The sequence below is a fragment of the Drosophila mauritiana genome, chromosome 3L (genome assembly GCF_004382145.1).
Source record: "Drosophila mauritiana strain mau12 chromosome 3L, ASM438214v1, whole genome shotgun sequence".
NCBI lineage: Eukaryota > Metazoa > Arthropoda > Insecta > Diptera > Drosophilidae > Drosophila > Drosophila mauritiana.
The window spans coordinates 19,006,977-19,032,805 of NC_046669.1; the positions used below are offsets into that span (position 1 = coordinate 19,006,977).

The 25,829-nt window shown below is 42.4% G+C and overlaps 5 protein-coding genes across 5 annotated transcripts; 3 read left to right on the top strand and 2 right to left on the bottom strand.

The window, feature by feature from the left end:
• Positions 1-120: 120 nt before the first annotated feature.
• On the bottom strand, positions 121-2,632 carry LOC117139359 (venom acid phosphatase Acph-1). The gene is made up of 5 exons (XM_033301610.1): positions 2,333-2,632; positions 1,567-1,650; positions 1,353-1,511; positions 773-1,300; positions 121-431 (listed from the first exon to the last, which is right to left on the bottom strand). Exons 1-5 carry the CDS (start codon positions 2,630-2,632, stop codon positions 234-236), a joined length of 1,269 nt encoding a protein of 422 aa, XP_033157501.1. The 3' UTR covers positions 121-233.
• Positions 2,633-14,027: 11,395 nt separating this feature from the next.
• LOC117139335 lies at positions 14,028-14,753 on the top strand. Its single transcript, XM_033301582.1, has one exon. The coding sequence runs from the start codon at positions 14,028-14,030 to the stop codon at positions 14,751-14,753; it is 726 nt and encodes a 241-aa protein (XP_033157473.1).
• Positions 14,754-14,932: 179 nt separating this feature from the next.
• LOC117139363 (histidine-rich glycoprotein) lies at positions 14,933-15,632 on the bottom strand. The gene has a single exon (XM_033301615.1). The coding sequence runs from the start codon at positions 15,595-15,597 to the stop codon at positions 14,980-14,982; it is 618 nt and encodes a 205-aa protein (XP_033157506.1). The 5' UTR covers positions 15,598-15,632; the 3' UTR covers positions 14,933-14,979.
• A 1,321-nt stretch (positions 15,633-16,953) lies between these two features.
• On the top strand, positions 16,954-17,686 carry LOC117139364 (adult-specific cuticular protein ACP-20). Its single transcript, XM_033301616.1, has one exon. It carries the CDS (start codon positions 16,986-16,988, stop codon positions 17,580-17,582), a length of 597 nt encoding a protein of 198 aa, XP_033157507.1. The 5' UTR covers positions 16,954-16,985; the 3' UTR covers positions 17,583-17,686.
• Positions 17,687-18,493: 807 nt separating this feature from the next.
• Positions 18,494-24,490, top strand: LOC117141420. Its single transcript, XM_033304848.1, has 3 exons — positions 18,494-18,639; positions 20,428-20,568; positions 23,239-24,490. The coding sequence occupies exons 1-3, from the start codon at positions 18,628-18,630 to the stop codon at positions 24,358-24,360; spliced, it is 1,275 nt and encodes a 424-aa protein (XP_033160739.1). The 5' UTR covers positions 18,494-18,627; the 3' UTR covers positions 24,361-24,490.
• Positions 24,491-25,829: the final 1,339 nt, after the last annotated feature.

Below are 25,829 nucleotides of genomic sequence, written 5' to 3' on the forward strand. Positions count from 1 at the left end.
AATCAGCGAAATCATCAACTACAATAGCAAACAGTTCACAAACAGCACGTCTAATTAGTTTCACACGAAAATGATTTCCCCACGAAGAATTAACTCAATGACCTGTATTTTTTGGGGATTTTTATTGTACTACACTTTTTTTAATATAATTTTTTTTATTCTTGCACCGCTCACTCCCCGCCGACGCCTTTGTAATACTGAGTGCGCAAATTCGCTTTGGCAATCGCTTTTCGCTAACGGCCATTCTGATCGATTACGCGCGGCGGTGGCTCCACGAAGTTCGGGTCATGTGGCCGGCATCTCTGCTCCGCCGGCTCCGTGGGCAGCACATCGGCACTCAGCTTGATGAGGCGGTCCAGTGGACACCGGCGGTCGCAGTCTTGCAGCTGCAGCTGCTCGAGACAGCCGTCCTCGTTGTTGCGGAGGAAGATCTGGGAAAATCGGGAATCAACATAGTTATATTGTATATTTATATTATATTTGGAAATTTAAAATTACTTCACTTGTACTAACGGGTGAAACTAGGTTGATCTAAGTTCGCCTTTTCCTGCTTTAGCTTACTTTGATAGGCACCAACTTATATTTTTAATTATCTCGCATAATTTATAGTATAAAATATAATTAAAGATAATAATCGTGAGATTCTCTAGAACGGCGATTTCAACGAAAACCTTGAGATATTTCCAACTAGCTGTTAAACCGAATTCGTTGACGAGAATTTATTTTTACCCAAGCACCTATTAGATTCCCTATCTTCTACAGGTTTTCTTACCTCCACATAGTACTCTCCGGTTTCCTTATCCCTATGCGTCTCGAAAATGGCCATCACCGCAAACCGTGGCATCTGGCGCTTCCACACGCCCAAGGCCATCAGGATATTGCCGACGGTCCAGTCGTGGCCGGTGTATATGAACATACCGCGATCCTTGGGCTTCAGGCTACCCGCCCTCTTGGCGACCATCTCCTTGTACATCCTCTTCAGAAACGGTCCGCCCTTGATCTTCTGCATCTCGGGGGTGTACGCATTGTAGACGTAGCTCTGCTCGGCCAGAAACTGCATGCGATCGGGGAAGTAGTCCTTGGCCCAGTCGGGCAACTTGTAGCCAAATTCCTGTTCGGCCAGGAGGGTTATGTATAGGGAATTGATATCCTCGGCACTCTGGATCGCCTTTCCAGTCAGATTTGTCAGCTCGCGGAACATTTGCTCGTAGGGCTCCGTTTCAGCGATGACTTCCGGTCTCTTAAAGACCTCCTCCAGGGCTTCAAAGTAGCGGGGACAGGGAGTGCGCACCAGCAGGAGCTAAATCACACATTTAATTTAATTTATGCGCAACTGGGAGATGAATACCCACCGAGTCCTCATCCAGGGGTTCCGACACAATTGGGATGGGCTGCCAGTTGAGGTGCTTATTCCACTCCATGGGGGTTCCCCGCGGCTCAAACATGCTGGCCAGAGTTGTTTGCAAGGACATCATGGCCCTCGGAGAGGCAGTGGCTTGGGCATGCAGGCGCTGCGAAAGCGAAATCCTTTTAAATACGGATTTAAAAGGTACTCGAAAAACTTACATCCGGTCTGTAATAGGGACCCATGAACTCGCCGTATCGCCGATTCAGCCAGCGACCCATTTCGAAGAGCTCCCGTTTTCCTGACTGCAAGTTATGTTAAAAGTTTATGCACATTATTATTAAGAATTAAAATTTGGAACTGTATTCTTAATTTACATGCGAACTAATCCTTTTAAAATGCCCAAATGATAATATACTATTTTTAGCATTGATAAGCAAAACAACGGAGGACAAATAAATTGTTTCTATCTTTTTTTTACTTTTCTTCGAATCGGTTGTTTTTTAACTGTCGCATATCGGAAGTGATATATTTCAGAAGAAAATATGTTGACTCATATATAACTTTTATACAAATTGAAAAATGACAAAAATTAAAGTAATTATGCATAAATAAACAACTTATGATGAACAAAAATGAAACTACTCTTTCCTTTTTAAAATTTGTTTTTGTTGTCCGATATTTATCAAATTTAAACCGAAATTAAACCGAATAAAAATACACAAACAAATAAAGTACATTTTTGGATATATACTTTTGGAAGTAACTTTAAAACTGAGAGACTGAACTATGGCTATATCGACACTCAGAAAGAGAACAATAAGTGCAGACTTAAAAGTTTTGAAGATATTTTGGAAGGTGTAAAAACTGTAAGCAACAATATTTTTTTCCCAGCCTTATATTAATAAATGGTTTATATGACATGGTTAAGTGGCATAACTTCCTTTCAATGATATTTTGCTGAGAACACTAAACTGATCCACTCACATTAGTCACATGTCCCCAGCCCGTTGGCTTGAAGCCGTCGTTTAAGTAGGGATCCTTGGGATAAGTGTCCACTGGGGTGCGGATGCCATGTCTGAACACAATGTGCACCAGCTCCAAGGTGGAGTGCGTGGTGTTGGGACGCGTCTTGAAGCACTTCGATCTGGACGCCTCCTTCCAGTCGAGGTCCTTCGAGGACACGCCGCTGTTGAGCACACCGATCACAATCACAAGGCCCAGAAGGCCAGCTCCCAAGCCGAACATGGTGAGCATCTGTTTGCGCGTCCACCGAGCGAATATCATTTTGGTGCCTGATTCCCTTTTATACCGATCAACAACAAAGCCGGAAGAGTCGATATGCCGAATCCCGCGAAAACGAGATTTGGGTAATATTGATTTTTGGCGCTCGCTTTGTTAATTTGCTTGTTTAATTGCAATGTTTAATTGCTGCCAGATTTGTGTTGTTTATGCGAATTTTTGGGGCGAGCTGCAAGGCGCGTGCAACTCACAGCGCGTCTGAAACTAAAATAAAGCGTTGACAACTCGATACGGAGAACTTAAAAGAGAGATAAATCAACGTTCGTCTATTCGGCTTTTGTTGCGTCAAGTGTCAAGTTGTTGTGATCGCTGGTTGCTTGTTGCTGGCCACTTTCCACCGAACTCGGCTTCGAGCCGAGCTTACAAGCCAGGCCTTCCAAGCTGAAACAAAAAAATGGAAAAAAAGTCCCAGCTAATTGGGCGTTTCTCATTGAACCAGGCAATTACGTATACGACATGTGCGACCATTTGCGGAACGCAGTGGCACGGGCCCACAAAAAACAGTTCCAACATCCCATTTTGGGTCTATTTTTAGCACCGTACCGCCCACTGTCTTCCAGTTCGAAGTTTTCTTGGCAGCTCGCAGCTCGTGATTCAGTTCCTGGCCACTATTCAAAGTGGTTCGCTATCTCCTGACTCATGACTGGGTAAGTTTGTTTACTGGCGACTTTTATGCAGTATTCGGGGCATCCCCAACACTATAACGGTATGAGTGCACTAAAGAAATAGTTATTCAAAACTAGTTTGCAGTCGAAAATGGGTTTTACACAAATCTGCAATGAACTCTGCTGGTTTAAAAGTGATAAAAAACATTGACATGCTGATAAAATCCACTTTTGATTACAGTTTAATTAAATAAAATCTCGGCCAAGATTGCTGCAGCTCGTGTTATTTGAGGGTATATGGCTAAAGGTCTGATATAAAGCGATTTGAACTGAGGTAGGTTAGTAATCAAAGGGGCGTGTCAACTGTGTGAGGCTGTAACAATTTTAATAAGTTTTATAAACTAACTTAGCTTGCATAACTGGGACACGGTGAATAAGTAGATTAGGGTTCGTGGCCCTTTTAATTATATCTAAATTTATTCTAACATTCGAGAGTTATTAAAGTCTAAATCTCGAACCGAAAGATACAACAAGTAATAAAATCGTGGTACATGTGTGTGTGCTTTAGCTGCACTAATTATTTGCCTTGTCTCACTTTGTTGACACTTGGTCTGTTGGGAGATAATAATTTTAAGTTGCGTATTCGCAATTTCGTCTTGTTTGAACAACTTGCTGGGTTGGCTTTTTGTTTTCCGTACGACTGTCAGAAATTGGCAAATAAATGCTGAGCTGAGGTCTCTATTTCGCTCTCTGTCTGTTTGTTTGTTTGTTTTGTGTTCGTTTGGTGTCAGATTCGCCTTATTTTGTTTGCCCGAGAGCTAATTACCCGACCGGACTGGCCAAGTCCGTTGTCAGAAGTCCAAGTTTGGCATGTGGCTGGCTAATTGTTGTCAAAATGAATTTTATGGCTAATTAATGACGGCGTCGCCGATTAACCGTTAACTGTGTCTTTGCCAACTTCCGAACTATGCAATTACCTGAAACAAAAAACAAAAAAGTAATGTATTAAATCAATGAGTGCGCTGCGTGCTGCAATTTCGTAATTGCCTATGACTTTTGCACATGAGTCTTGAACTTTCGTCTAGTTTTCGAGTTCATGTTGTTTTTTCTTTTGATCTGAGTCAAAATTAGAATCAATCAGTCGGACATACACATGGAATAATAACAACTATGACTGGGAGCAACGCAATCGACATTTGAATTGCATCAGCTGACAAAGCGATTAACATTTTTTCAGACGAATAGTGAAAATAAACGGCCTTGCTGGCGAACTGTGAAAGTAAAGTAAATTCGGATTAGTTCGTATTCAGTAAAAAACAAAAGGTTGATACCAATAGTAATCAAAGTTCTGGTAATCTGGCTTTAAATTTTGCTCTGCATTGTAAATTCACTTTACGTCACAGATTTTGACACTCATTGTGTTTGTTTTGAATATTTGGAAATGTGCTTCTTTAAATTGATAAGGAAGTATTCAATTATGTTTACTTTTAGAATGGAAAATATTATGTAACAGTGTTACAGTAACACTGTGCGAAAATTGTGTTTTTATCACACAAAAAGAAATTCCCCACAAAAGTGTTAATCTTGAATCATACAAAAATTCGCATTAAAGTGATTCAGACAAAATTCCGCAATGTGAAAATGTTTATTATAAATATCAGATTTATATTTTCTTGAAATTTTACAATCTCATTGTTTTGTTCATGCTCTCAATATTCTTCTGTGAAATTGAAATTTTCGTTATGAACTGAACCTCTAAACTCGGTGGTAGTTTTTATCATTAACTTAATTTTTCAGGAAAATACCAGTTTGGAATAATCGCATGCGTAAAATGTTGTTTTTTCTTTTTGCTACGTTTCATTTCGATTCATTTAACTGATAGTCCGCTGATTATTTATTTATTTTTGAGCACTTTGTAATATTCCTAAGCTAACTAATTCTTTCTGTTTTTTTTTTCGTGTGTGCTGCATTTGGAATTTATATTCAGATTGTTGAATAGCTCTCCTAAGCCTATTTGCTAATGACTTTCACTGAAATTTATGGTCGCTGCGCCATTGCAGAGCAAAAACGAAGAAGCCGGAACCGGAAACGGGAAATATTTTCAAATAATATATTTCTGGCTGGTCAGAGAGGTGGGCGGTGGGTGGTGTTTGCTGGGTGTTTGTAGTTGGTAGGAGCACGTGCTAAGTTGGCCATAAAACGTGCATTAGACAAACAGCAAGAATGGGAAGCGCTTTTGGCGCAAAAGCGTCTTCAGGCTCTGGAATCCATCCACACACACACATTAATATTTATCAGGGCCGCAATTACGATTACCGACATCCCGGACAAACTATCCAAAGCGGAGGGGTAATGAAAACGTGGCATGGACGAGGGGCCCGGGGGAAATCTGAGGAATTCCGCCAAATTGTCCGACAAAACGTTGCCGCGAATGCCTGGGCTAAATTTATTGATTCCGACGCATTGAAAATAGTTCTCGGTGGGGCAATTTCGAAGATTTGTACGACAAATTTTTTCTCGACGCTCCTCGACTTCGGTGTTCTTTTTTACATTTTCGCTGAAATGGCTGAAAATTTCTAACTGACGGGCATAAAAATTCGAACACGCGTAGTTAAGCCCGCACACACACGCCCCAATCGGACCCCCCAAAAAAGGGGGCGTGGCCGGGTCTATTCAATGAGACAAAGGGCGCCGGACCCGGGCGGTCTGCGTTCGGGGATTACGTCTGGACCGCGTTTTTTGGCAACAATTTCGAAAGCGGGACCTGGGGACGCATCGAAATGGGGTGGAGAAATGGGGGAAAAGCTGGAAAACGGGTGGAAAATCAGGGGGCGGCAGTGGGCAACGGGCACTCTGTGTTGTCGCCTAAACGATAAAGCAATGACAAAAGTCAGCGGCGATTAAAGTTCAATTGGTGTGACCTGCCAATTGGCATAAAGGAAAAGATTTCAAATGGCCGCCAAGTTGGCAAAATGTTGGCCTCGTGGAAAGTTTCCGGGGAAAATGTCGGGGAAAAACGGTCGTGAAATGAAAAGTGGAGGCTATGAAAAGGGCGCGCATAAAGGATTGCTGTACAGATATCGCAGGGTTCTGTTGAGTAAACAAGACACATTCTTGTTGAATAAATGGTTGAATAAATCCAAAGCAATTACATGCATTTAAGTGCCCAAATATTATTTGCTTGAATCACAAACACTTTTTTATTGAAACTATCTTACATTACATTACATTACTCATATTTCCTCTACAAACTTACGTCTTTGTAAAAAGTAAAGAAAGTGAATATGATTTAGTATGAATGAATACATTCCATCTGATTAAATTCCCCAGAGCTGAGTTCAAGTTTTGACCATTGAATATATGTGAAAGACACGCCTTTAATGCCCGCCTGATTATCGTATATTAATGAGTTTATTTAACTTTTTCGATGCGATTGATGGCCCACGGGTGGTGGGCTGGCACACGGTGGGCGTGGCTGGCCTAAGGGGGGTTAAGGCCTGGTTAAATGCGCTCATCTCATGCACGGCGGCTGTTTGTGAAGCTTTTCACAGCAAATTACAACAAATTATACACATAATTACGCTTTAATGCTTGGCCTGCCCACGCCCCCCGTTTCCTGCTAACGAGACACCGCCCCTCTTCTTGTCGTGCAACGCATCAATGCAAAGTAAAATTGTGTGTAAAAAATGTGATAATTAACTTAAGTCCTTTGAGAATTCGCGTGGTTTCAGGGGAGAGGTTGTGCCCTCACTCACACACGTGCAAATGGCGAGCACATGAATGTCTGTATTTTGGTTGTTTGTTTGTGCACATAAAACCATTGTCAGTTAATTATGTAAAATGTCATACATACAACGCGTGGGTGTATGTGTTCACATTATGCGGTCGAAAAGGAAAAATGTTGCCACAAAGACTTGCTTTCACTTCAAAAACAAACATACACAGCCGACGAACACCCACATATTTATGTACATATGCATATTTGCATTTAGATGTGTGTGTGTGTTGCGACCGGAAGTCTAATTGTGGATTCCATCCACAATTCCATGTAAATCCATCCTTGGGGTATATCGAATTTCTAATGCCAGTAACTTAGGAAGTCCGACTGATTACAGTTTATAAATAGTAAGATTTATACGCAACATCGACAAAATATTCAACTAAATATTTAAAATATTAAATATTTATACCCAACTGAGAATATCAACTGCAAGATATTCGAAATTCGCGTCTAAGCAGAAATTCTTTTTTAAATATATATATTTAAAGCTTTAAGTGTGTTAATTGATTATAATATCTAGTGTGTTTAAAGAATTGAGCTTTTGGAAGACAGCGCGTTGCATGCCCCCGTGGATGTTTTTCCTCTTAACGTGTACATTACAATGTTTGTTGATGGTATCCTTGATTTGTTTTCCACTTGCCGCTCAACACCAGTGAAATTAACACCAGCGTAGAGTGCATATGACTGGTTTGTTTTGCGAAGCAACAACTTGGACTTCTGTGCTGGGAAATTCCTGCGGTTTCATTAATTTAAATTATGTTTACCCACAGGCACACCGGCGCACAAACACCCACACATGCCCAGGTGTTTTATGGAATTACTCCCAGCTTCCGTGGTTCGCTTTCATTTCGTTTTTGGCATTCAAGGCTCTGGCAGCCCTGCGACTGTTCTTCATTTGCCTTGTTAATGAGCGCCTCACAATGCATACAATTAAAGACGGCAACAATAGCGGTCTTTTTGGGGGGTTAAGGGTTGGCAAGGGGAGACCAGGGGGCAGATCATGTCGGTGGCAATTAGATGTCCTCGTTAGGCAGAGGTTGACTTCCTGTTATCCTGTCGGGCTGCCATGCGTGACGACAGTTGAGCTGCGCCTCACATCTGATAATCCTTCGTAAATAATACATTAAATACTCCGGTGGCAATGTTTTTTTGGACTATTCCGGTAATGCAGAGGCAACCCCTCCCCCGAAATCTCAAACCCACTTAATTCAATTTGCATAAAAGTGCCTGGTCGTTTTATTAACCCACTAAACGCAATCTAGTGCCCGGAGCGCACGCTTCAATTGCCCTGCTGATGTAGTGCCGCTTAAGGACGAAACTCTCCTCCTGCTCCTTGGGCCTTGCCAATTTCTTGGTCCTTGTATCCCTGGAGAGTCCTGCGAGACCCTGCCCACCAATTATCGGCGCACCGCCCCCCGCAGCGGCGCAGCTTTTGTTGATTCCGCCCGACGACCTTGCGCCTAGTCAAGCGTTAAGTGGGCCATTTTGGCGAGCTGCTTTGTGGAATTTCCCTTTTGATTGCCGTCGTTGCAGCTACCTGGCCAAATAATATTTTCACCGACGGGGATTCATGCCAAAAAAAACGCGGAGAAATGGGTCAGATCTTTGAGGCTGACTAAGCCGAAACACTTAATGGTACTTATAAATACAAATTAAGGGGATAAAAATCAGGTTGATGGAGGGTCTGCCATTTAGGCTTTATAAGCATTGAAATGCAAAGAGCATTTGTGGCATAAGCGAATAAAATCAAATTATAAGTACGCAAGTTAATTTATTTAGTTTTGTATTGCATCATTACTTTGCAATTATAAAGTACGCCTCCTTTATAGATGGAAAGCTTGCTAAGGCGCATTAATGCTTTTCCAATTTAAAAACCAATATAAATTCTTAGAAAGTTAATAAATGATTTATCAGAAAATCCTAATACTACCCCATATGTTGAGGTACCCCACTCCATGCCTCCCGATTAGCGTTTTCCCATTAGCAAAAGTTTTCCTTTGTCTTCGGCCAACATCTGTTCGGCCTATAATTAAACCATTTTTAATGGCCATCAAGGATGACCTTCAAGCCAAATCTGCGTCGGACACAGTGCATAAATATATATGTACTTTTGGGTTAATTGCGGAAAATAATCATATTTTTTCGACTGCCGAGCCAAGTGGCAGGGGAGTTGCGGAACGGCCGCTGACCAGCAGGTCCACTTTGACCTGGTTTTGTTATCATAAAATGCCACAGACGCCACCGCCAACGCCACATGTGTGTGTATATCTATGTGGAAAGTTTCGGCACATTAAATGAAATTTAATTCCCGCCGTCATAAGCAGCCAGGACAAGTCAGGACAGCAGCTGGACAGGCCAAAGTACCACGCATCCGGAGCAGGGGAGAGGTCGCCGGAGTCCAGGGTAACCGCCGAAAACTGTAGCCAATGTTTCTGGTGCTGCTTTGGCAAAGCCTTCTTCTGTCATGTTTGCCCGTGCACTGAAAGAAATTTCTAGTCGAACTCTATGATACTTTCTAGAAAATTAGTTTACTTAACAGTGGGCAGAGTGAAAAATGTATCATTTAAATCCTATTCCTAATATAATCCCTGTGACCTTCTCAAATGTGTTACTGATTAAGGACTTTTTTGCCAGTGCACCCGCATCCTTCTACGCCACATCCATGGCCAGATCCTTCCGTCTGCCGCACCTCCTCGCCGCCGCCCCTGCGCTTTGTACGTGTCCTGGGCCTCTGTTTAAATGTTATTTAACGCTGGCCCAGAAGTGTCATGACTGCCTGCCATTGTTGAGTATGTGTGTGCGTGTGTTCGTGTGTGTATGTGTGTGGGTGTGGCAAACTCATAAAATGCCGCACAGTTGTTGCAAAATTTGTGGCCATTCTTCGCTGCAAAAGCCAAACCAGCCACCCCACAACAGCCCACTTTCCACTGGGCCACGTTTAAAGTGGATCACAAATCCCCCAAAAAAATGTTCGAAATTTCACGCTCATCTGGCTAAATGGTTTTATAGGTTTTGATATTTGCTCATTTGTTGATCCGTTTCGTTCGTTGAATTTCGTATTAATATTGCTGCTGTTGTTGCCATTGTTTTTGCAATTTATGAGGCGGTCAGTTTTGGCCTTTTATACCCAAATTCCACGCTTCGTTATCCTTTGCCGTTGCCTTTTTCTTTTTATTTGTTGGTCCAAACCCAATCATGTAAAGCCTTTTTTGTGTCTGCGTTGGCAAAACGGCGCTCTTGGATTTGATATGTTAATCATATTTTGTGTTTTATATTTTGCGCTTCAACTATTTGATTGCCGACCTCGGCTTTATTAAGATATTTGTCTGCTGGCCAAAAGGGCGTGAAATCCGGGGCAGTCTGGTGCTTCTGTGGGAGGTGCTGGGTGCTGTGGGGTTAGTGTGGTTAGTGGTTGCCTTTCTATGGAAAGGAAGGGCCTTCACAAAAGCCTGGCTAAGAAGGTCACCAATTAGCGGTGATATGTGGGTTTTATAGAAAAAGGAGAGAGTAAATAGGTGTAACTCAAAGGAGTCCTTGTCGATTTCAAGGCTTTAATAATAATTGCTCAGTCATAAGCACTTTATAAACTTTTCCCCAAGCCCACAAGCGATAAACAACCTTTACCAAGGCAGTCAAATAACAATCCAATTTCCCTATTCGTATGAGGATCGAGCACAAAAATTAATGGAATCCTCTGGGGTCACTTTTATGTCCTAATCCTTCGTTTTGATGTCACTTCCCGTTCGCTCGCAGGACGTCTTCAGTTGATGTGACATTTAGGCCAGTTTATGGGCTGACCTCGTTGCCGTTTTGCGAGCCTTTCGTCCTTTCGTCCCACGGGGCGTATGCGCCATATTTCAGAACGCTGCTTGTTGCTCTCGGCCAGCCGGCGGCTCCGTCCGTGGCCATAATCGTGCTCATCATCATCAACTTTCTTCATCTCCATCATCATATTCACAACTTAACGTCCACTTTTCCGTCAAACAGGCCGTAAAGTGGCATTTCCGTTGTCGTTTCGCCTCCCCGCTCGTTCATTCGTTTGCCAGTTGCGCCTTTTTGTATGCAGCATAAAATTAAATTATTTGTTGCATAAGCCTCGCTTCCCCGCCCTCCCACGCCCTTTTCCCGTTACCCGCTCCCACCGGCGCTCTGGAAAAGCCAACGAGGCATGCAGCAAAGTGCTAAGCCATGAGAAAGTGTGCACTTGAAGCAGCGCTAGCCACCATGATGCACTTTTCCACCGGGCCACGCCTGACCACGCCTACCTAGCGGCAAGGCGGCAGTGATGCCGAAAATTCGAGCGGAGAAAATAATACATAAATTTACGTACATGCAATGGATGTGCAACAACACAGATATGGCATGATTATTATTAAAATTAAGATACTATATTTCACTTATACGCTTCTGCAACTGCAAGTTATTAGATATATAAAAGCAACAAAATTAAATAAATATAATATAAATTATAGCTTCACTGAAACGAAAAAATCCAATGAAACGTATAAATACAAATAAATTCTTACCAATATTTATAGATCCCACGACTAAGAATTTCCCAATTATTAAAATCACAAAAAAGAAAAACATATTCCTTTCTAATTGGAAATGTTGAAGTTATTTTTGAATAACTATTCTTAAATTGTGCTATAAGGACCCCCAGAGCCAGCAATAAAATATGAAACCTATGACAGCACTATGGCACTTCGGCAGCCAAGGAAGGTGGAGTCTGGGATCGCCGGGTCACATTATTATACTTTGAGCGGCGCCGAAATCAGGCAAAACTTTCCCGCACACCCTGGACTCCTAAGCCCCGCCTGTCATAACAACGGGGCAGGATGGTCGGCGGAAAACTGAAAACTGAAAGCTGCAGGCGACACAAAGGGGGAAACGGTTTTTCCAGGCGCTGCTCTTTTCCACTCCTCGCCGACACCCCAGCCCAAAACACTCCCTTCGGGATTCATTTTCGTTTCATTCATTTATTCGTCGCTAGCTGCTTTTCATTCATTTTGAACTTTCGACGATTTAATTCGGCTTTCGAGCTGCTTTTCCTTCTTTTCCGTCTCTGTTTCACATTTTTCCCATTCTGAGTCTGGCGAACGCCTTTGGCCAAGCGACAACAAAAAGTTGCAAAAGGGGAAACAGTACTATATTACGAAAAGAATGCAATTGGGATGCACTGCGAGAAACTGGAGTTAGCTGCAAGATTTGGCACCTGACATCGCAGATGATGAAATCAACCAGATGATGAGAAATTTCCATATGTTATTACTTTTTTGTAATTGCTGACAAATGAAGAAGAAGCAAGAAACAAGGGAGTATGTTGACTTTAAATTAAATCCTAGTGTCTCAAGATGAAGGATGTCCAATATTTGAGTAATTTAATCATAAGACGCAAAAATGTAATTATTTTAAAAATGGATTTGATCTATAAAGTACTCTATTCCTCAAAGGAAATATAAGAAAATGTGGAAATATAAATATAACCTTTCAATGAAGACAGTTCCTAATGAAATGTACAAGCTTAACGGATAAATTTTATATCCATTTTTGGTTTGATTAGTCTTCATACTATTTCTACTTTACTTTTACAACAAAATCGAAGATGAGAACAAGAACAGCTTCGTAGTCGATATACCCGATAGAAACAATAAATTTCGGTCCCTGAACCCTTGGCATAAATTTCACGTCTGTGTTTCGGTCTTTGTGTGAGCTTTCCTTTCTGTTTATCGGTTTTTTTTCGTGTTGACCCCACCTGGCTGCCGACCACGATTGCAATCTCCAGTGCTCATTTGCATTTTTAATGAAACCATATAAAGGCGAAAAATTGGTGGGGAGTCATGGGGCCCAAGCAGGACGTCGGTGTGTGGAGCAGCTGCAAATTATGAGCCAAAGGTCCGGAGAAGGATTTGCCCCTTGCCGCCTTGGCCTTATCCTCCGCACACATGCACCACTAGCTTGGCAAATAAATCCGACCATATCCCTGGCAGATCGGGATCCAAACTGTCAACAGTTTGTCGCCTATCGCGGCGTCGAAATTTTCTCTCTGTAACCAATAAATGTTTCAACATCATTTACATTTGTGGTGGCAGTCTTATCCTCGGAGCATTGGAAGTGGAATTTTCCCGGGGCGGCTACTTCAATCATTTCGGACCTCGGGATGCCTGACCTCAGGCATTCAGCTCGGTTTCCCACCGACTCCGGCGATTGCGTTCCGGGCAAACAGCCCTCCCAGATTTATGGGACCGCAAAACTTTGCTTCACGGCATAAATTAATGTTTAATTGATGAATTTATATGACGAGGGCACGATGCTCTGGCTTACATTGGACAGCATTCCATCATTGTGCGGACCAGATGACAAAGTTTATTCGCGGTTGTTTTAAAGACACTTATTTTCGAGATTTCAAAAACACAAGCTTCTAGTATTGAAAATACACAAATCAAAAGACGACATAGTTTTACGACAATCAAGAAGTTAAAGAAATACATTTAAGTTGAAATACTTATGGTTTTTAATTTTAACACAAGGCGCGAATGCATTTTGAACGAACTGTAAACTCTCATGTAAATCTTACATAAACCGCTTTACCGGCTCTAAGCAGTGCAACCAGAAGTTCTGAAAATTTCCGACAGGGGTCTAATTTTTTGACATTTTTGGTACTTTGTACGACGAGAAGTAATGTAAAGTAGATGTTTTATGTATTTTACACTGTGATACAAAGTCTCACACTTTATGTAATACAAAAGATACTATTGTTAGGGTCGTGAGGATTAATTTTGTGAATAATATATGTGTTTTATTGTATTTCTTATTTTAATTTAGTTCAACATACACACATGTTAAATTAAAGCTAACCAATGTAGACAGTTTTTATGATCTGGGGTTGTCACCTATAGCTTTCTTATACTTATCAACTCAATCGAAAAGTAGGCCTTGAATAGGAATTCTCAGGCGTTGTTTCTCAGTCTCAGCAGACTAATAATATCAAAAAATGGGAGGTACGAAAAAACTTTTAATGGCATTCGTTCCGAAGTCCACGACTCTGGGCATCGACATCGAGTGGAATAAGCCGAAGATCTTTGGAAACGCCACCGCAAGAAAGACTTGGCTGAAAAACGCTCTAATCGAGGCCAATCGGATAAAGCTGGATCTGCAGAGTGGTCGACTGAAGCCTGATGAAATGCCAGGAAGAATAATAGTGATTCCAAACCGAAAACAGGTTCCAAAGGTCGCAGCGAAGCAATTTGAGATGGAGTTGTTAAATCGCGAGACAGCTCTTATCACCGAACGTGACTTTATCGCTCTCTTTAATAAACTGGAGTGCTGTCTAAGGTCCTGGGATCCCAAAGAGTGCAGAAGCATTTTTACCAAGATGAAAAGGCTGAAAATTACCAGAATGATGCTACTCCGTAACCCGGAATGTGTTCACAAGATGCGAGATCTTCAGGAGTTTGGAGGCGATGTAGAAGAATTTAAAAAGGATGATATGTTCATCCGCCAAAAAGCCACTGAAATGTACGTGAAAATCAAGAAAATATTTACCAAGGACCCGGTCTCTGATGACAACTTTTGGAAGGACTTTTCCGAACAAGCCGAAACCTTCAAAGTCCTTACAAAAGATGTGCCTAAGGTCTTCCGAACCTCCTTAGGTGAGCAAGAATACAAAAGACTGCAAGACACCAAGGCCTCCACATCCACCGAATCGAATGTATCTTAGAATTATAACATAATCACTCTAATTTCGATTTCATTGGATCTATTGGTTGTTACATTCATTAAATAAACGGGTTTCTTTGTATAAACTTCAAATAGTAAAGTAGTTTGATTTGTAGTTTTGTTTTTGCATTTATTTACCTACTATTTTAGTTAACAATTTTGTAGTTATATTTACAATAATTAGATCGGTCCGAATCGCTTGCAGTCAGTCGGTTTGGTCAGCTCCTCTACCACCACTTGCTGCTCTTGTCCTCCCACTTGCTGCTGGTGTCCTGTTTGACATCCACGTAGCTGGTGGCATGACCATGCCCATGTCCGTACTGCTGGCCATGGGAGTGGGAGTTGTGCTCCAAGTGACTGGCGTGTCCCACATGCTTCACGGTTGCCTGGAATCCGTTGTGCGCGTCGGCGGTGTACTCAACGATCCTGGTGCGTCCGTCGGCCTCCTTCATGGTGTAGCCTCCCTTGACCTTGTCGCCATCGCGTGTCTCCCACTGCTGCTTGATGTCGCCGGTCTTGGTGTCCTTCACCCCGTAATTGAATTCGTATTTGGGATGGTGTTTGGGCTCCTCGTGGTGGCTCCACTGGTGGTGGCTATCGTGCGCAGCGACTGGAGCCCACTGCTGGTGGTGGTGATCCTGAACTGCGCCCCAAGAGTGGGCCTTCGGGGCATCCACCCATTGGTGGTGAGCCTGGTGGTGATCCTGCCACTGCTTGGGCGCCTCGTGATGCGTCTGGATGCTGTAGCCCACGCCGTGTTCGTGACTATATCCACCATGAGGGATGTAGCTGGCAGCAGCCACACCCAGAAGTGCGCAGCAGAGGATACTTAATTGGTGGGCCATTTTCGTTGGTTTCTTGCTTGGACTTGCTTGGCCTAAATCACGATTGGAACTGTTATAATCACCAGACAATGACCAATGCTTTTATACTTCTGGCCATTCTATGGATCGATTAATTACATTTTACACTCGGGGCTAAATAGGCTAGAAAAAAGTAAGAGCCCCAAAAACGGGTATAAAAAATGCTTCGAATTTTTGTGCAAATTTTCATTTTTCCCCATTCGTATTCATAGTCTTGGCCGGTCGATCGGTCGATTGGCAAATTATAACTTACCAGCAGCAACAACATCATTAAGCGGGGCGTGAACATCGCTAAAATGCTTGAAAAACGCAACGCTTTTCGATTTTGTTGCTTAGAAATCAATCAACAAGTGTGGCCCGCTTTCAAATTGCTCAGCAATAGCCGCCTCGCCTCGCCTCGCTGCGTTTCTACGGTTGGACCCTCTTTTTCGCCTACTTCACTCCAAATGACCTTGAGACGGACGGTGCGGTAAGGGGCACAGAGGGGGAGGGCAGCGTTGGGCGGACCGTCCAATCGGTCGGTGTTTCTGCCCAGGGGGTCTGCTGTGGGGCACCCAGAGCTTCCGAATTGGTGTTAACTTACCGATAGTGTTTTTTAATGCATATAATTTACAAGGCTAATCGACTTTAAGCTTGGAAATTTAAAATGCGTAAAAATATAAGCAAATTGGTACTTAGCCGATGTCAATTATTTTGAAGACTTTTGATTGCATAAATTGTTTCTATGTCTATATGAACAACATGCATTTTTAATAAGAAGATTCTTTAACTCCTAATAACTATAAAAAATATATATAATGCTTTCTACGTAAAACCCATAATTATTTATGGAAAAATAGGTTTTCTTTGACATTTACATAAGGATTTAAAAGTCCAACACAGCAAAGTTTATTTCTTAGTTAGTTTAACAGCATTTCCTTGTTTTTTTTTTCAAGCAAAATCTGCAGCCTTCATCAGTTCACATTCTCAGTCATAATTAATTTTGGTAAATTAAGCAATAAGTTCTTGTCTTAGTTTTTCCCTTCTCTTTGACTGAATACCAAACCCATCGAACGAACTAACAAAAACCTTTTCGATCTAATATTATTAATTATTACTAGCAGAATTTAATTGTAACGGATTGGACTTTAAATAAAATGCGCCGATTTTCTATAGAGCTCAATGGCCGAAACAATAATAATAAGTACGAGTTAGTGAGGTAATTATCAAATCAGCCAGCTCGATTGGTGAATGGTGTGGCCAAGAGAATGACCACCCGATGGTTGATTGCCCCAGAGTCTTCGATAGCTATATAAAGTCTAGGTGAGCTCCCCAAGAACCAGCAGACATCATCACAGTTCCGATTGGAAAACAGCGAATAAGTGATCGATATGAAATCCTTTAGCGTAGGTCTGTTCTTTGCCCTTCTGGTGGGAGCCAGTTGGGCAGCTCCCCATGGTGGACACGCCACCAGCTACAGTTCGGTGACCAAGCACGAAGGACCCGTCCACAAGAGCCTGGACTACGGATACGACCACGATGTGGTCAGCGCCTACGGTGGGATCTACGGACACGGCTATCCGATTGTCGGCCATTCGGGCTACGGATACGGATACGACAAGCACGAGCCCCACCACTATCCCAAGTACCACTTCGACTACGGCGTCAAGGATGCCCATACCGGGGATCAGAAGAGCCAGTGGGAGACGCGGGATGGCGACAAGGTCAAGGGCAGCTACTCCCTCAAGGAATCGGACGGCACCACCCGAGTGGTGGAGTACACCGCCGATGACCACAATGGCTTCAACGCAGTGGTGAAGAAGCTCGGCCACGCCCACCACCCCCAGGTCTACCACAAGGGCTACGGACACGGCGATATCTATGGCGCCGACTACGGCTACGGTCACGATGTGGCGCAATACGGCGGATACGGATACGGACACGGAGGCCACGCCAGCAGCTACGTGAGCGTGAAGCAGCTGCACTAAGCAACCAAGATGCGGACTCACCCGGCGAAAACGATCTGGAAACATCATTAGTTAACAATGCAACAAACTTACCTGACTAAAGCAAGCTTTTTACAAGTGTAGTATTGACGATATGTATAATTTTATTGAAATAAATAAGCATAGCTGTTTCTTAGCTAATTAGAAATTTACTCTCTATATCATTAATAAATCCTCTACTAGATGTAATAGGTTAGTAAATTCCTTATCATACAGAACTTTCTTAAGTAGGTATGAAAAATAGATGAAAATGCAGTAAAAAAGTAGTGTCCGCTTTGTGTACGAGTCTCTGGGAAGTTTTCCCAAGCCGCAAGCACTTGATTTTGATACGCATTAGCAGGATTAACTGGCCAAGTGGAGACACGACAAACTCGCGAAGCAAATCGCCATTAATTTATGTAAAGTCGAAACGTAATGCTGGCAGGTATAAATTTTATAATGCCATTAGACAGCTGCAGCGAAGCGTCGACGACGACTTTTACTTGCCGCTCGGCGGCGCCTGAAACCAAAAGTTGGGGCGCCCAAATCGGGGGAGCATGGGATATATACAACATATATATATAAATTCGTGCAGCATATATGGATATAGATAGCTTGGCGGTATCGTGGCTCAAACGGGTTTCGGAACGAGGAGCTCCCGGACGGCAAATAATTGTCAATTAGACCGAGCTTAGGAAGCGACAAAGCAGCTGCAATCTGCTCATCGCAGTTGGTTGCGTCTGGCGACTTGGAAGTTGGATGTTAGACGTTGGATATTGGGCATTGGACGTTGGAAGTGGAACCGGTGAAGCCGGAAAATCTTGTCGCCGGGAAAACGAAGCGAATCGAAACCGAAGCGTTGTGCCGGTCCTCGTCTTCATCTATAAATACTTTGGCAATGCCGCGCCAACGCTTTAATTACGTTTTTGTCCTTGACATTGAGACCACGGCAGCGGATCGCAGAGCAGCGATTTGTCAGCGTTTTAAAACGCCAGTGTAATTGTGACGCGTTTTCCGCAGAATAACTCGAGTTGATTGTTTAGGCGACATGCGGTTCTATGTAAGTGCTAAGTAAATGAGTAAAATTGCAGTGGTTGATGGTTAGGAATTCTTTGGCCATCGGCTAAGCAACAATTTTTGGCAATTGGAAATCGAGAGCGAAAGCTGAGATGTGCAAACTTTCACTTTGAGTGAAAGTCTCGAAAAATAAGTACGAATGCAAATCGAACTCCTGTGCATTGAACAATTAAAACTATATTTCAATTGAATATAAGCAATATACAAATAAATATTTTGCTTCATTAGCATTTCCAAACTATTTTTTTAGCCATGCAAAAGTTTTCTAGACAATTAGTAATACATTCAAGTGAAATAACTAAATAATAGTTTATATGCTTGCAAGATGAGTCGAAAACAGTTTCTATTTTAACAATAGACATTTCAAAGTTATGTTTTTCCGATGTGCATACCAATATGCATAATTTAACCGAATTAATTGTTTTTTCAGCTTATCATCCATCCATAGAAAACTATCATTAAATTGCAAAATCATTAAGAATTGATTGAAATTCTATTAATATAATTCTGTTTAAAGTGCCTTAAATATAATTATTAACCATTTACTATTACAAGCTTTACTTTTCCAACTAATATTCCGCATTCGTGGTACGATTGACAATTTCGATGAAGTTTTTAATTTTAATGGAGGTAATTTAATTTATTAGTAGAAGTTATATAGTAATGCATGATTGCTCAATTGAAAAAATATACTTTCTCAACTCGTGTATAATTTTTGAATAAGAATTAAGCTAAGTAAGCTCTAATTACTTTATATAGCAAGTAATAAATAGTACGAGCTAAGTTCTTTCAATTTCTGGAAACTTTTAACACATAATCTCAGGTTCTAGCCAAAAACGGGAGCCAGAGAAAAGTGGCTATAAGTTGACGTATGTTTTTTTGCAAATGTACAGACTCGATATGCAACTTCCGTCTTAACTGCTGAACACTAGTGCGTGATGCCTGCTGATTTGTTAATACACACTTCATTCGACTATGACAGCTATGCCGAAACGGACCGCGCCTCAATTCCAGTGGCATGCCGATCGTGCCATTCTTGACAAATCTCGCCGGCAGCGATTTGAATGGCCATCGTCTCTGTGCTAATTAAAGCAACCCAAAGTGAACCTCCCCAAAGCAGCGACACATGCCAATCTCGCAATTCGCAGCTCGCAGCGAATATCGAAAATGTCCAAAAAAATATTTGCAATTTGGAAAGAAACAAATGCGGGGCACTTGCAATTGGGAAAATTGAATTGTACCAGCCATCCTGTCAGACCCGTTTCTCTTTTTCGTTTCCAACGAATCGAATCAAATCGAATTGAAATCGAGATCGGGGCTCAGTTGGGCTACTGGTCTTAAGCAAAGCCATCAATCTCCAAAAGTTTTCGCTGTACAGCCATTTGCTGTCATATGCTCGGTACAAATGTGCCCGGTGTCCGTATGTCTGTCCGTCTGCCTGTCCGTATGTCTCTCCGTCCGTCCGTCTGGCTGGCTAATTTTGGAGTTGGGACTGCGAGATGCAAGGTGTATTTTGCCATTACCATTTGACAACTGTCACAACGCTGTATGACATGGTCTGGAATTGGGATCCCGGCCAATCCCCGAACACGTTCCCCAGATCGTTGGTCAATTAATTTTTGGCTCTCGTTTTCCTCTGGGCTCGCGTAATGATTTTGTAGCCAATTTATAAACTGTTCGGTGTATTTGCTTAACTCGTTTTATCGCCCCGTTTATTAAGCGCTCGATTGATAAAAACGCATTCATATTCCGTTTAAATGCCTTTTTGCAGATAACGACCCATTTGCCGCCCATCCTGCTCGCTTTGATCTGCCTGGGGACACGCCCCCCACCCATCGGGGCGGCTAGGGGCGGATCACCTGTTGTGGTCATCGATGAGGATGACGAAACCATGGAGTACGCCCCGAATTATGTAAGTAAGCGAGCTGGAAAAAAAAAATGGAAAAGTAACTCCACTGAGCAGGCAATTCGAGTGCAAAATTGATTAAGAAAATAATGAATAATAAATAATAATAATAATTTATTAAAACCAATAACGAGCAATCCTTCTATCGATCAACAATTTCAAAATCACAATTTTACAAGCCAAGTCTTCATCATTGTTTTGTGGCTCTTTTCATTTTACCAACAAATCAAAAGACACATTGTTAATAATTTTAAAATTTCGCATCGCAATCCATTTATTTAATTAATGGCCTTACACAAAAATATTGCCAGAAAAATCTTTTTTTTTTTGCGGTAATAATCTCGGACAGCTGTCTGCAAAATCGATCGTTAGAGCACTTTTAAATCAAATAAATCATCTGACGGCTCACAATTAATTACGAATTTGATCGATCTATCAGAAAGTAGAGCGGAACCAGGCCCGGATTAATACATCAAAGCAGTTTAAGTCGGAGTCCCCTCGCGCACGCATAAATACCTCGGCTAATCGCTGCGATCGTGGAAATCGCATTTTCCGCCATTGAAAGTGAATGTTGTCGTGCGACTGCAGAATGTTCATTGCTGTAGCTTTCGATGGCTAGAGCCGCCTCCGCCGACGCCCACATAAATCAACTTGCTAGCCCGACCTGACTTCCAGTCCATTGTCTTTTTTCCGGAGAGGGAATCCAGGGGGTTAAGTGGTAGAGGCTGGCAGGTAGCCAAAATGGCAAGATCGCGAAAAGGCGAAAATGCGAAAATACGAAAATGCGTTTTGCGTGCACACACGATCGGGGGCGCCATATATGGCTATATAACGCAGCTTGTGGCTGCTGCACCTACGGGCCAAGTTAAGCGAAAGGTGGCCCGAAGGCGAGATTGAATTCTTTTCTTTTGTATCGGTTTTCGGCCCGGCGACAAGGTGCGTTTTCGAAAAATGTTAAAATGTTTTCCATGCTGTCTGTCTGTCCGTCTGTCGGTCGCTTCGACGGGTAAACGCCTTTGGAACTGTCGCCTCTGTCACAAATTTTTGATTTGAATCGGCTCTGTGAGCTCCCACGATCTGTCGGGCGATTTGTTGTCAAAACGTTGACAACACGGCGTATGCGTAATTTGCATTTAATTGTGGAGCGAAGCGGAGCGATTGCGCATACGCCCAGCTCGACAGTTAGTCAAATCATAAATTGGTCACCCATAAATTTATGAGTTAAAGTTCACACGCACCCACAAAGCTGCCTGCGAATTGGCCACCAACCGCGGCCGCTGCTCCCAATGATCTCTTTGGGTGGCCACCACTGCGCCAGCGCGCCGCCTTATGCAACTCTTATTAAAACCACCATATATCCAGGCTCTCCGATATATATTTATAACACACAGTGTGGCTTCGATATGTGCAACTTACGCTCTTAAAAATATTTCCAACTCTTATTGTAAGTGAGTAAGTGTAAGTGTAACTAAAAAAAAAGAAAATATAGGCAATCAACATATTTTCTTTTTTTTTAGTTCGTTTATATTGATTGATTGCCCTCTTGATTGTTATTATATATAACTAATTTTTAAAATTGTAATAATAAGCAATACTAAACTTAATGTGCTATTAAGTAAGTTAGTAGCTAGAACCTCAGTTCCCAATGCAATACCTTCTTAGGGATATTTCCATATAGCGAGTTTCCACTGTGGCCTGCGTAGAGGGACATGCGTGCGACGGCTGCCGCTCAAGTTACACTCGCTTGTAATCATTTGTTTGGTCCGGACAGCGACAGCGAAGCAGGGAGTTAAAATTGATAGGTAGCAGCAGCAGCAGCAGCGGCAGCAGAAAAGTAACCAATAGTTAGCAGTTAGCCATTATTTAAGCCACTACTGCAAGTCGGCCAAAAAATGGAAAAGATTAGGCAGCCAGCGTCTGTGTGCGTGGCCATTTATGGACGTCTGCGCTTAATTGAAGCCAGCGCCAAGCATGCGAAAAACTTTTGCAATTTGCCGTGGAAATACTGAAGGTGCCAGAAAAGAAGGGGAAAACACGAGCAACAGCATACTCATAAAACAAACGTGTCCAAGTGACACCGAATGCTCTACATTTTATATTAATTGAATTTATGTAAATTTTCGGCTCGCTAGTGGCTGGCTTTATGGGGTTAATGCGTGGCGGTAAGGCTATAAATAACTATCTAGAATGTCATTTTGGCTTAAACTAAAGACATTTGCATTGAACACTATTATTATCAAAAATGATAAAGGCAATTAAATTAAAAGCCTTGTGATTAGAGTTACTATTACCCTATTAATACTTTGTATTTGCTTTTCTAGGGTTAAGCTGCCCTCCTAATTAATAGTTTAAATGTCGGCTGCAGATCAAAAGAATACCCAATCCCCCAAGATTCGAAAAACCCAACCCAGGGGCCTCCTCCAATTGCTTTCAAACTGTGCACAGCGCGCGTTTTTGCCTTGACACAAAAAAGTTGCATTTGATTCATTTTTTTGGCATTTTTTTGTTGGTCGACGTGAAAACATATAAAGTTCTACAGACGTTGACATAGCCATTGGGGTTTCGAATAGTTTGTGTACGAACTTTTTGGGTGCGGTTGAAGCCCATTACAGACGCACGCGTTTTCTTGGCGTTTTAAAACGCGCTAAATCGCACATATCAAATTTTTCATTTCAGGAGCATCAGGGCTACGCCTTCAGCTACGGAGTCAAGGATCTGCACACTGGGGATGTGAAGTCCCAGTGGGAGTCCCGCGATGGCGATGGCGTCAAGGGTCACTACAGCGTACTGGAACCAGACGGCTCCATTCGAACGGTTCACTACACAGCAGATGCCAAGAAGGGATTCAATGCGGTTGTCAAGACAGTGGGGGCTAATTCGCATCCCATCACAGAGAGCCCGGAGGGCAGTAACCAAGTAAACGATGACACCTCGCAGTCAAAGATCAACCACTACAGCAAGGATCAGGAGCACATTGTGCTCAGTTCGGACATCAAGCCTCTGAAGAGGCCCATCGAGGACTTGACCCACTCCCATCCGAAGGTACCCAGCTTGATTGAGATCAAGCCGCACGCCAGGATCAAGCAGGTGCCCATGGACATGGATCCCGGTATCAGGGACCGTCTGCAGCAGGCCAGGGATAATTACTACAAGCAAATAGCCGCTGCCCATAAACTAGAGGACTACTCCCAGAAACTTCAGCCCACTTACGCGGTGCAGGAGGGCGATTGGAAGGCGGTGATCGTGAATGAGCCGAATGAGTACCGACCCCATTACACCACCGGATCACCTGCGCACTCCCATTTCTACGACCACTACAAGCCCAAGGAGATCCCCCACAACTACATACACAAGCCGTCGGTTCCACAGCAATCCCTCCACACTAGTTTCTCCCCCTCAAAGCCCAGGGTTAGCATCTCCGAGAGCATTCCCAACCACATTCATCAGAAGAAGGTGGTTCACACCACGCCGGGCTTGAAGCACTACAAGTACAAGGGCGTGTCCAAGTCCTACTCCCGACCCGATTACTCCAGCTACTTCCACCGCAAGCCCAAGAAGCTGCGTCCCCAGTATCCCAAGCAAAAGCCACGCGTCCACAGACCAGAGAATTCAGGTCCAGTCCTCTTCCCAAAGAGCCTAGATGACGAGTTTGAGGACTTCGAGGAGGACGAACAGGGAGCGGCGTCGGCCACTATGGTCCAGAACATGGTGCGCAAGGACAAGAAGCACATGGTGCCCATGTATGCGGGTGGCCACAGCTTCGACTCCGGCAGCTACCGCTCCTTGGAAGGAGTGTAGGGTTAAGAGTGAATCCCTCCGAGTATTTCCCATCTCTATTTATTTCGTTCGTTCTACGATTAATTTATTTGCTTAGTTATGTAATTTTTAGATATTGTTTGTCCAATAAAAAATGACTAAAAACACGCAATCTTTTCTCTGTTGGAAAGCCAATTTCAGCAAAGTATTGTACGCTTTCATTATCTGATGTGAAAACTATTAAAATTAATAGTTAACCTATTAGAAACATGTTTATTATGAAGGTACATTTTAATAAACATAAAACATATTTCTGGATAAAAAAAGGGGCAATAAATAAACAATGATCAACGGCTCTAGACAATAAATAAAAAAATGCATATGAAACTTTGCCCATATTTTCGAAAATGGTGTTGGTATCAACCAAAGGTACAATTTTGTATATCAATTATTATGACTAATTTTTTGTAATTTAATTAAAATTTATTTGTTTCAACTGTCCAATCCAAGTACTTGTAATCTTTGAAATCTTGAGCTTCTAGCTAAGTTAACGTTTAAAACTAACAATTGTTTCTTCCCATAAATTTGTAGGCAATAAATTAGCTGCGAGCTGTTTTTAAAAGAAATAGCAACACTCCTTGACATGGTAAGTAATGATCAGCATCATCAGCATTGCGGAATCAAGTTTGCACTTGCTGGCGATTTTCCACCATAAATCATAGAACTCGGGCTGAGATAAACAATGAGCCAGAAAATTCGTGGGTTGGCAGGAAATCGCTAACAAGCGGCCAGAGATCGCCGACTTCTGATCCCCCTGTCAGTGCCCAACCTCCAATTGAGTTTTGTGATTATGCCACGCAATGGCAATTGCAGCGCAGAAAGCGACAACCATAAATTAACACCAGTTCGCATTAATTATTTCAAGCCGACAACGCAACTTCGAAAACGCCCAAAAAATAAGTACAGGTTAAGTAAGAGCTGCAAATACCCTATTTAAATAGGAGCCGAAAAACTATGATTTTCTGAGGGTGAGAATATCATGGGATCTTCGCTTCATCTCGATTCAAATTGTTAAGTTTTTAAATAATGTTTTAAATAATGTTTGTCATTATTATTTGGTATTATCTCTACATATAAAGGCATAAATATGTCAAAATATTTATATAAGAATTTTTTGAGTAGTTTATTATATTTTGAACGAGAATAAATGGGATTAGGCAGTTAAGTAATTATTTAAGTGATCAAGTCTTGTAATGCTCCTTGGGTAACTTACACATTTTCCGAGCACAAAACTTGGCTGTACGGCCAATAAAAATTCGATCAACCCTCGCAAGGGTATGCCTGGAAAACGCGTGCGATTTGACAGCGAATTATGCGACTGCAATTGCATATGCACTTCTGAGAATTGTCGCTCACATTTGTTTAGGCCGCTAATTGCTTTTGGCCAGTGTTCTCGGCCGCGGGGAGGGATCCTCTCCTTAAACGGCGTGCGTGTCAGCGGGCCAGCTTTT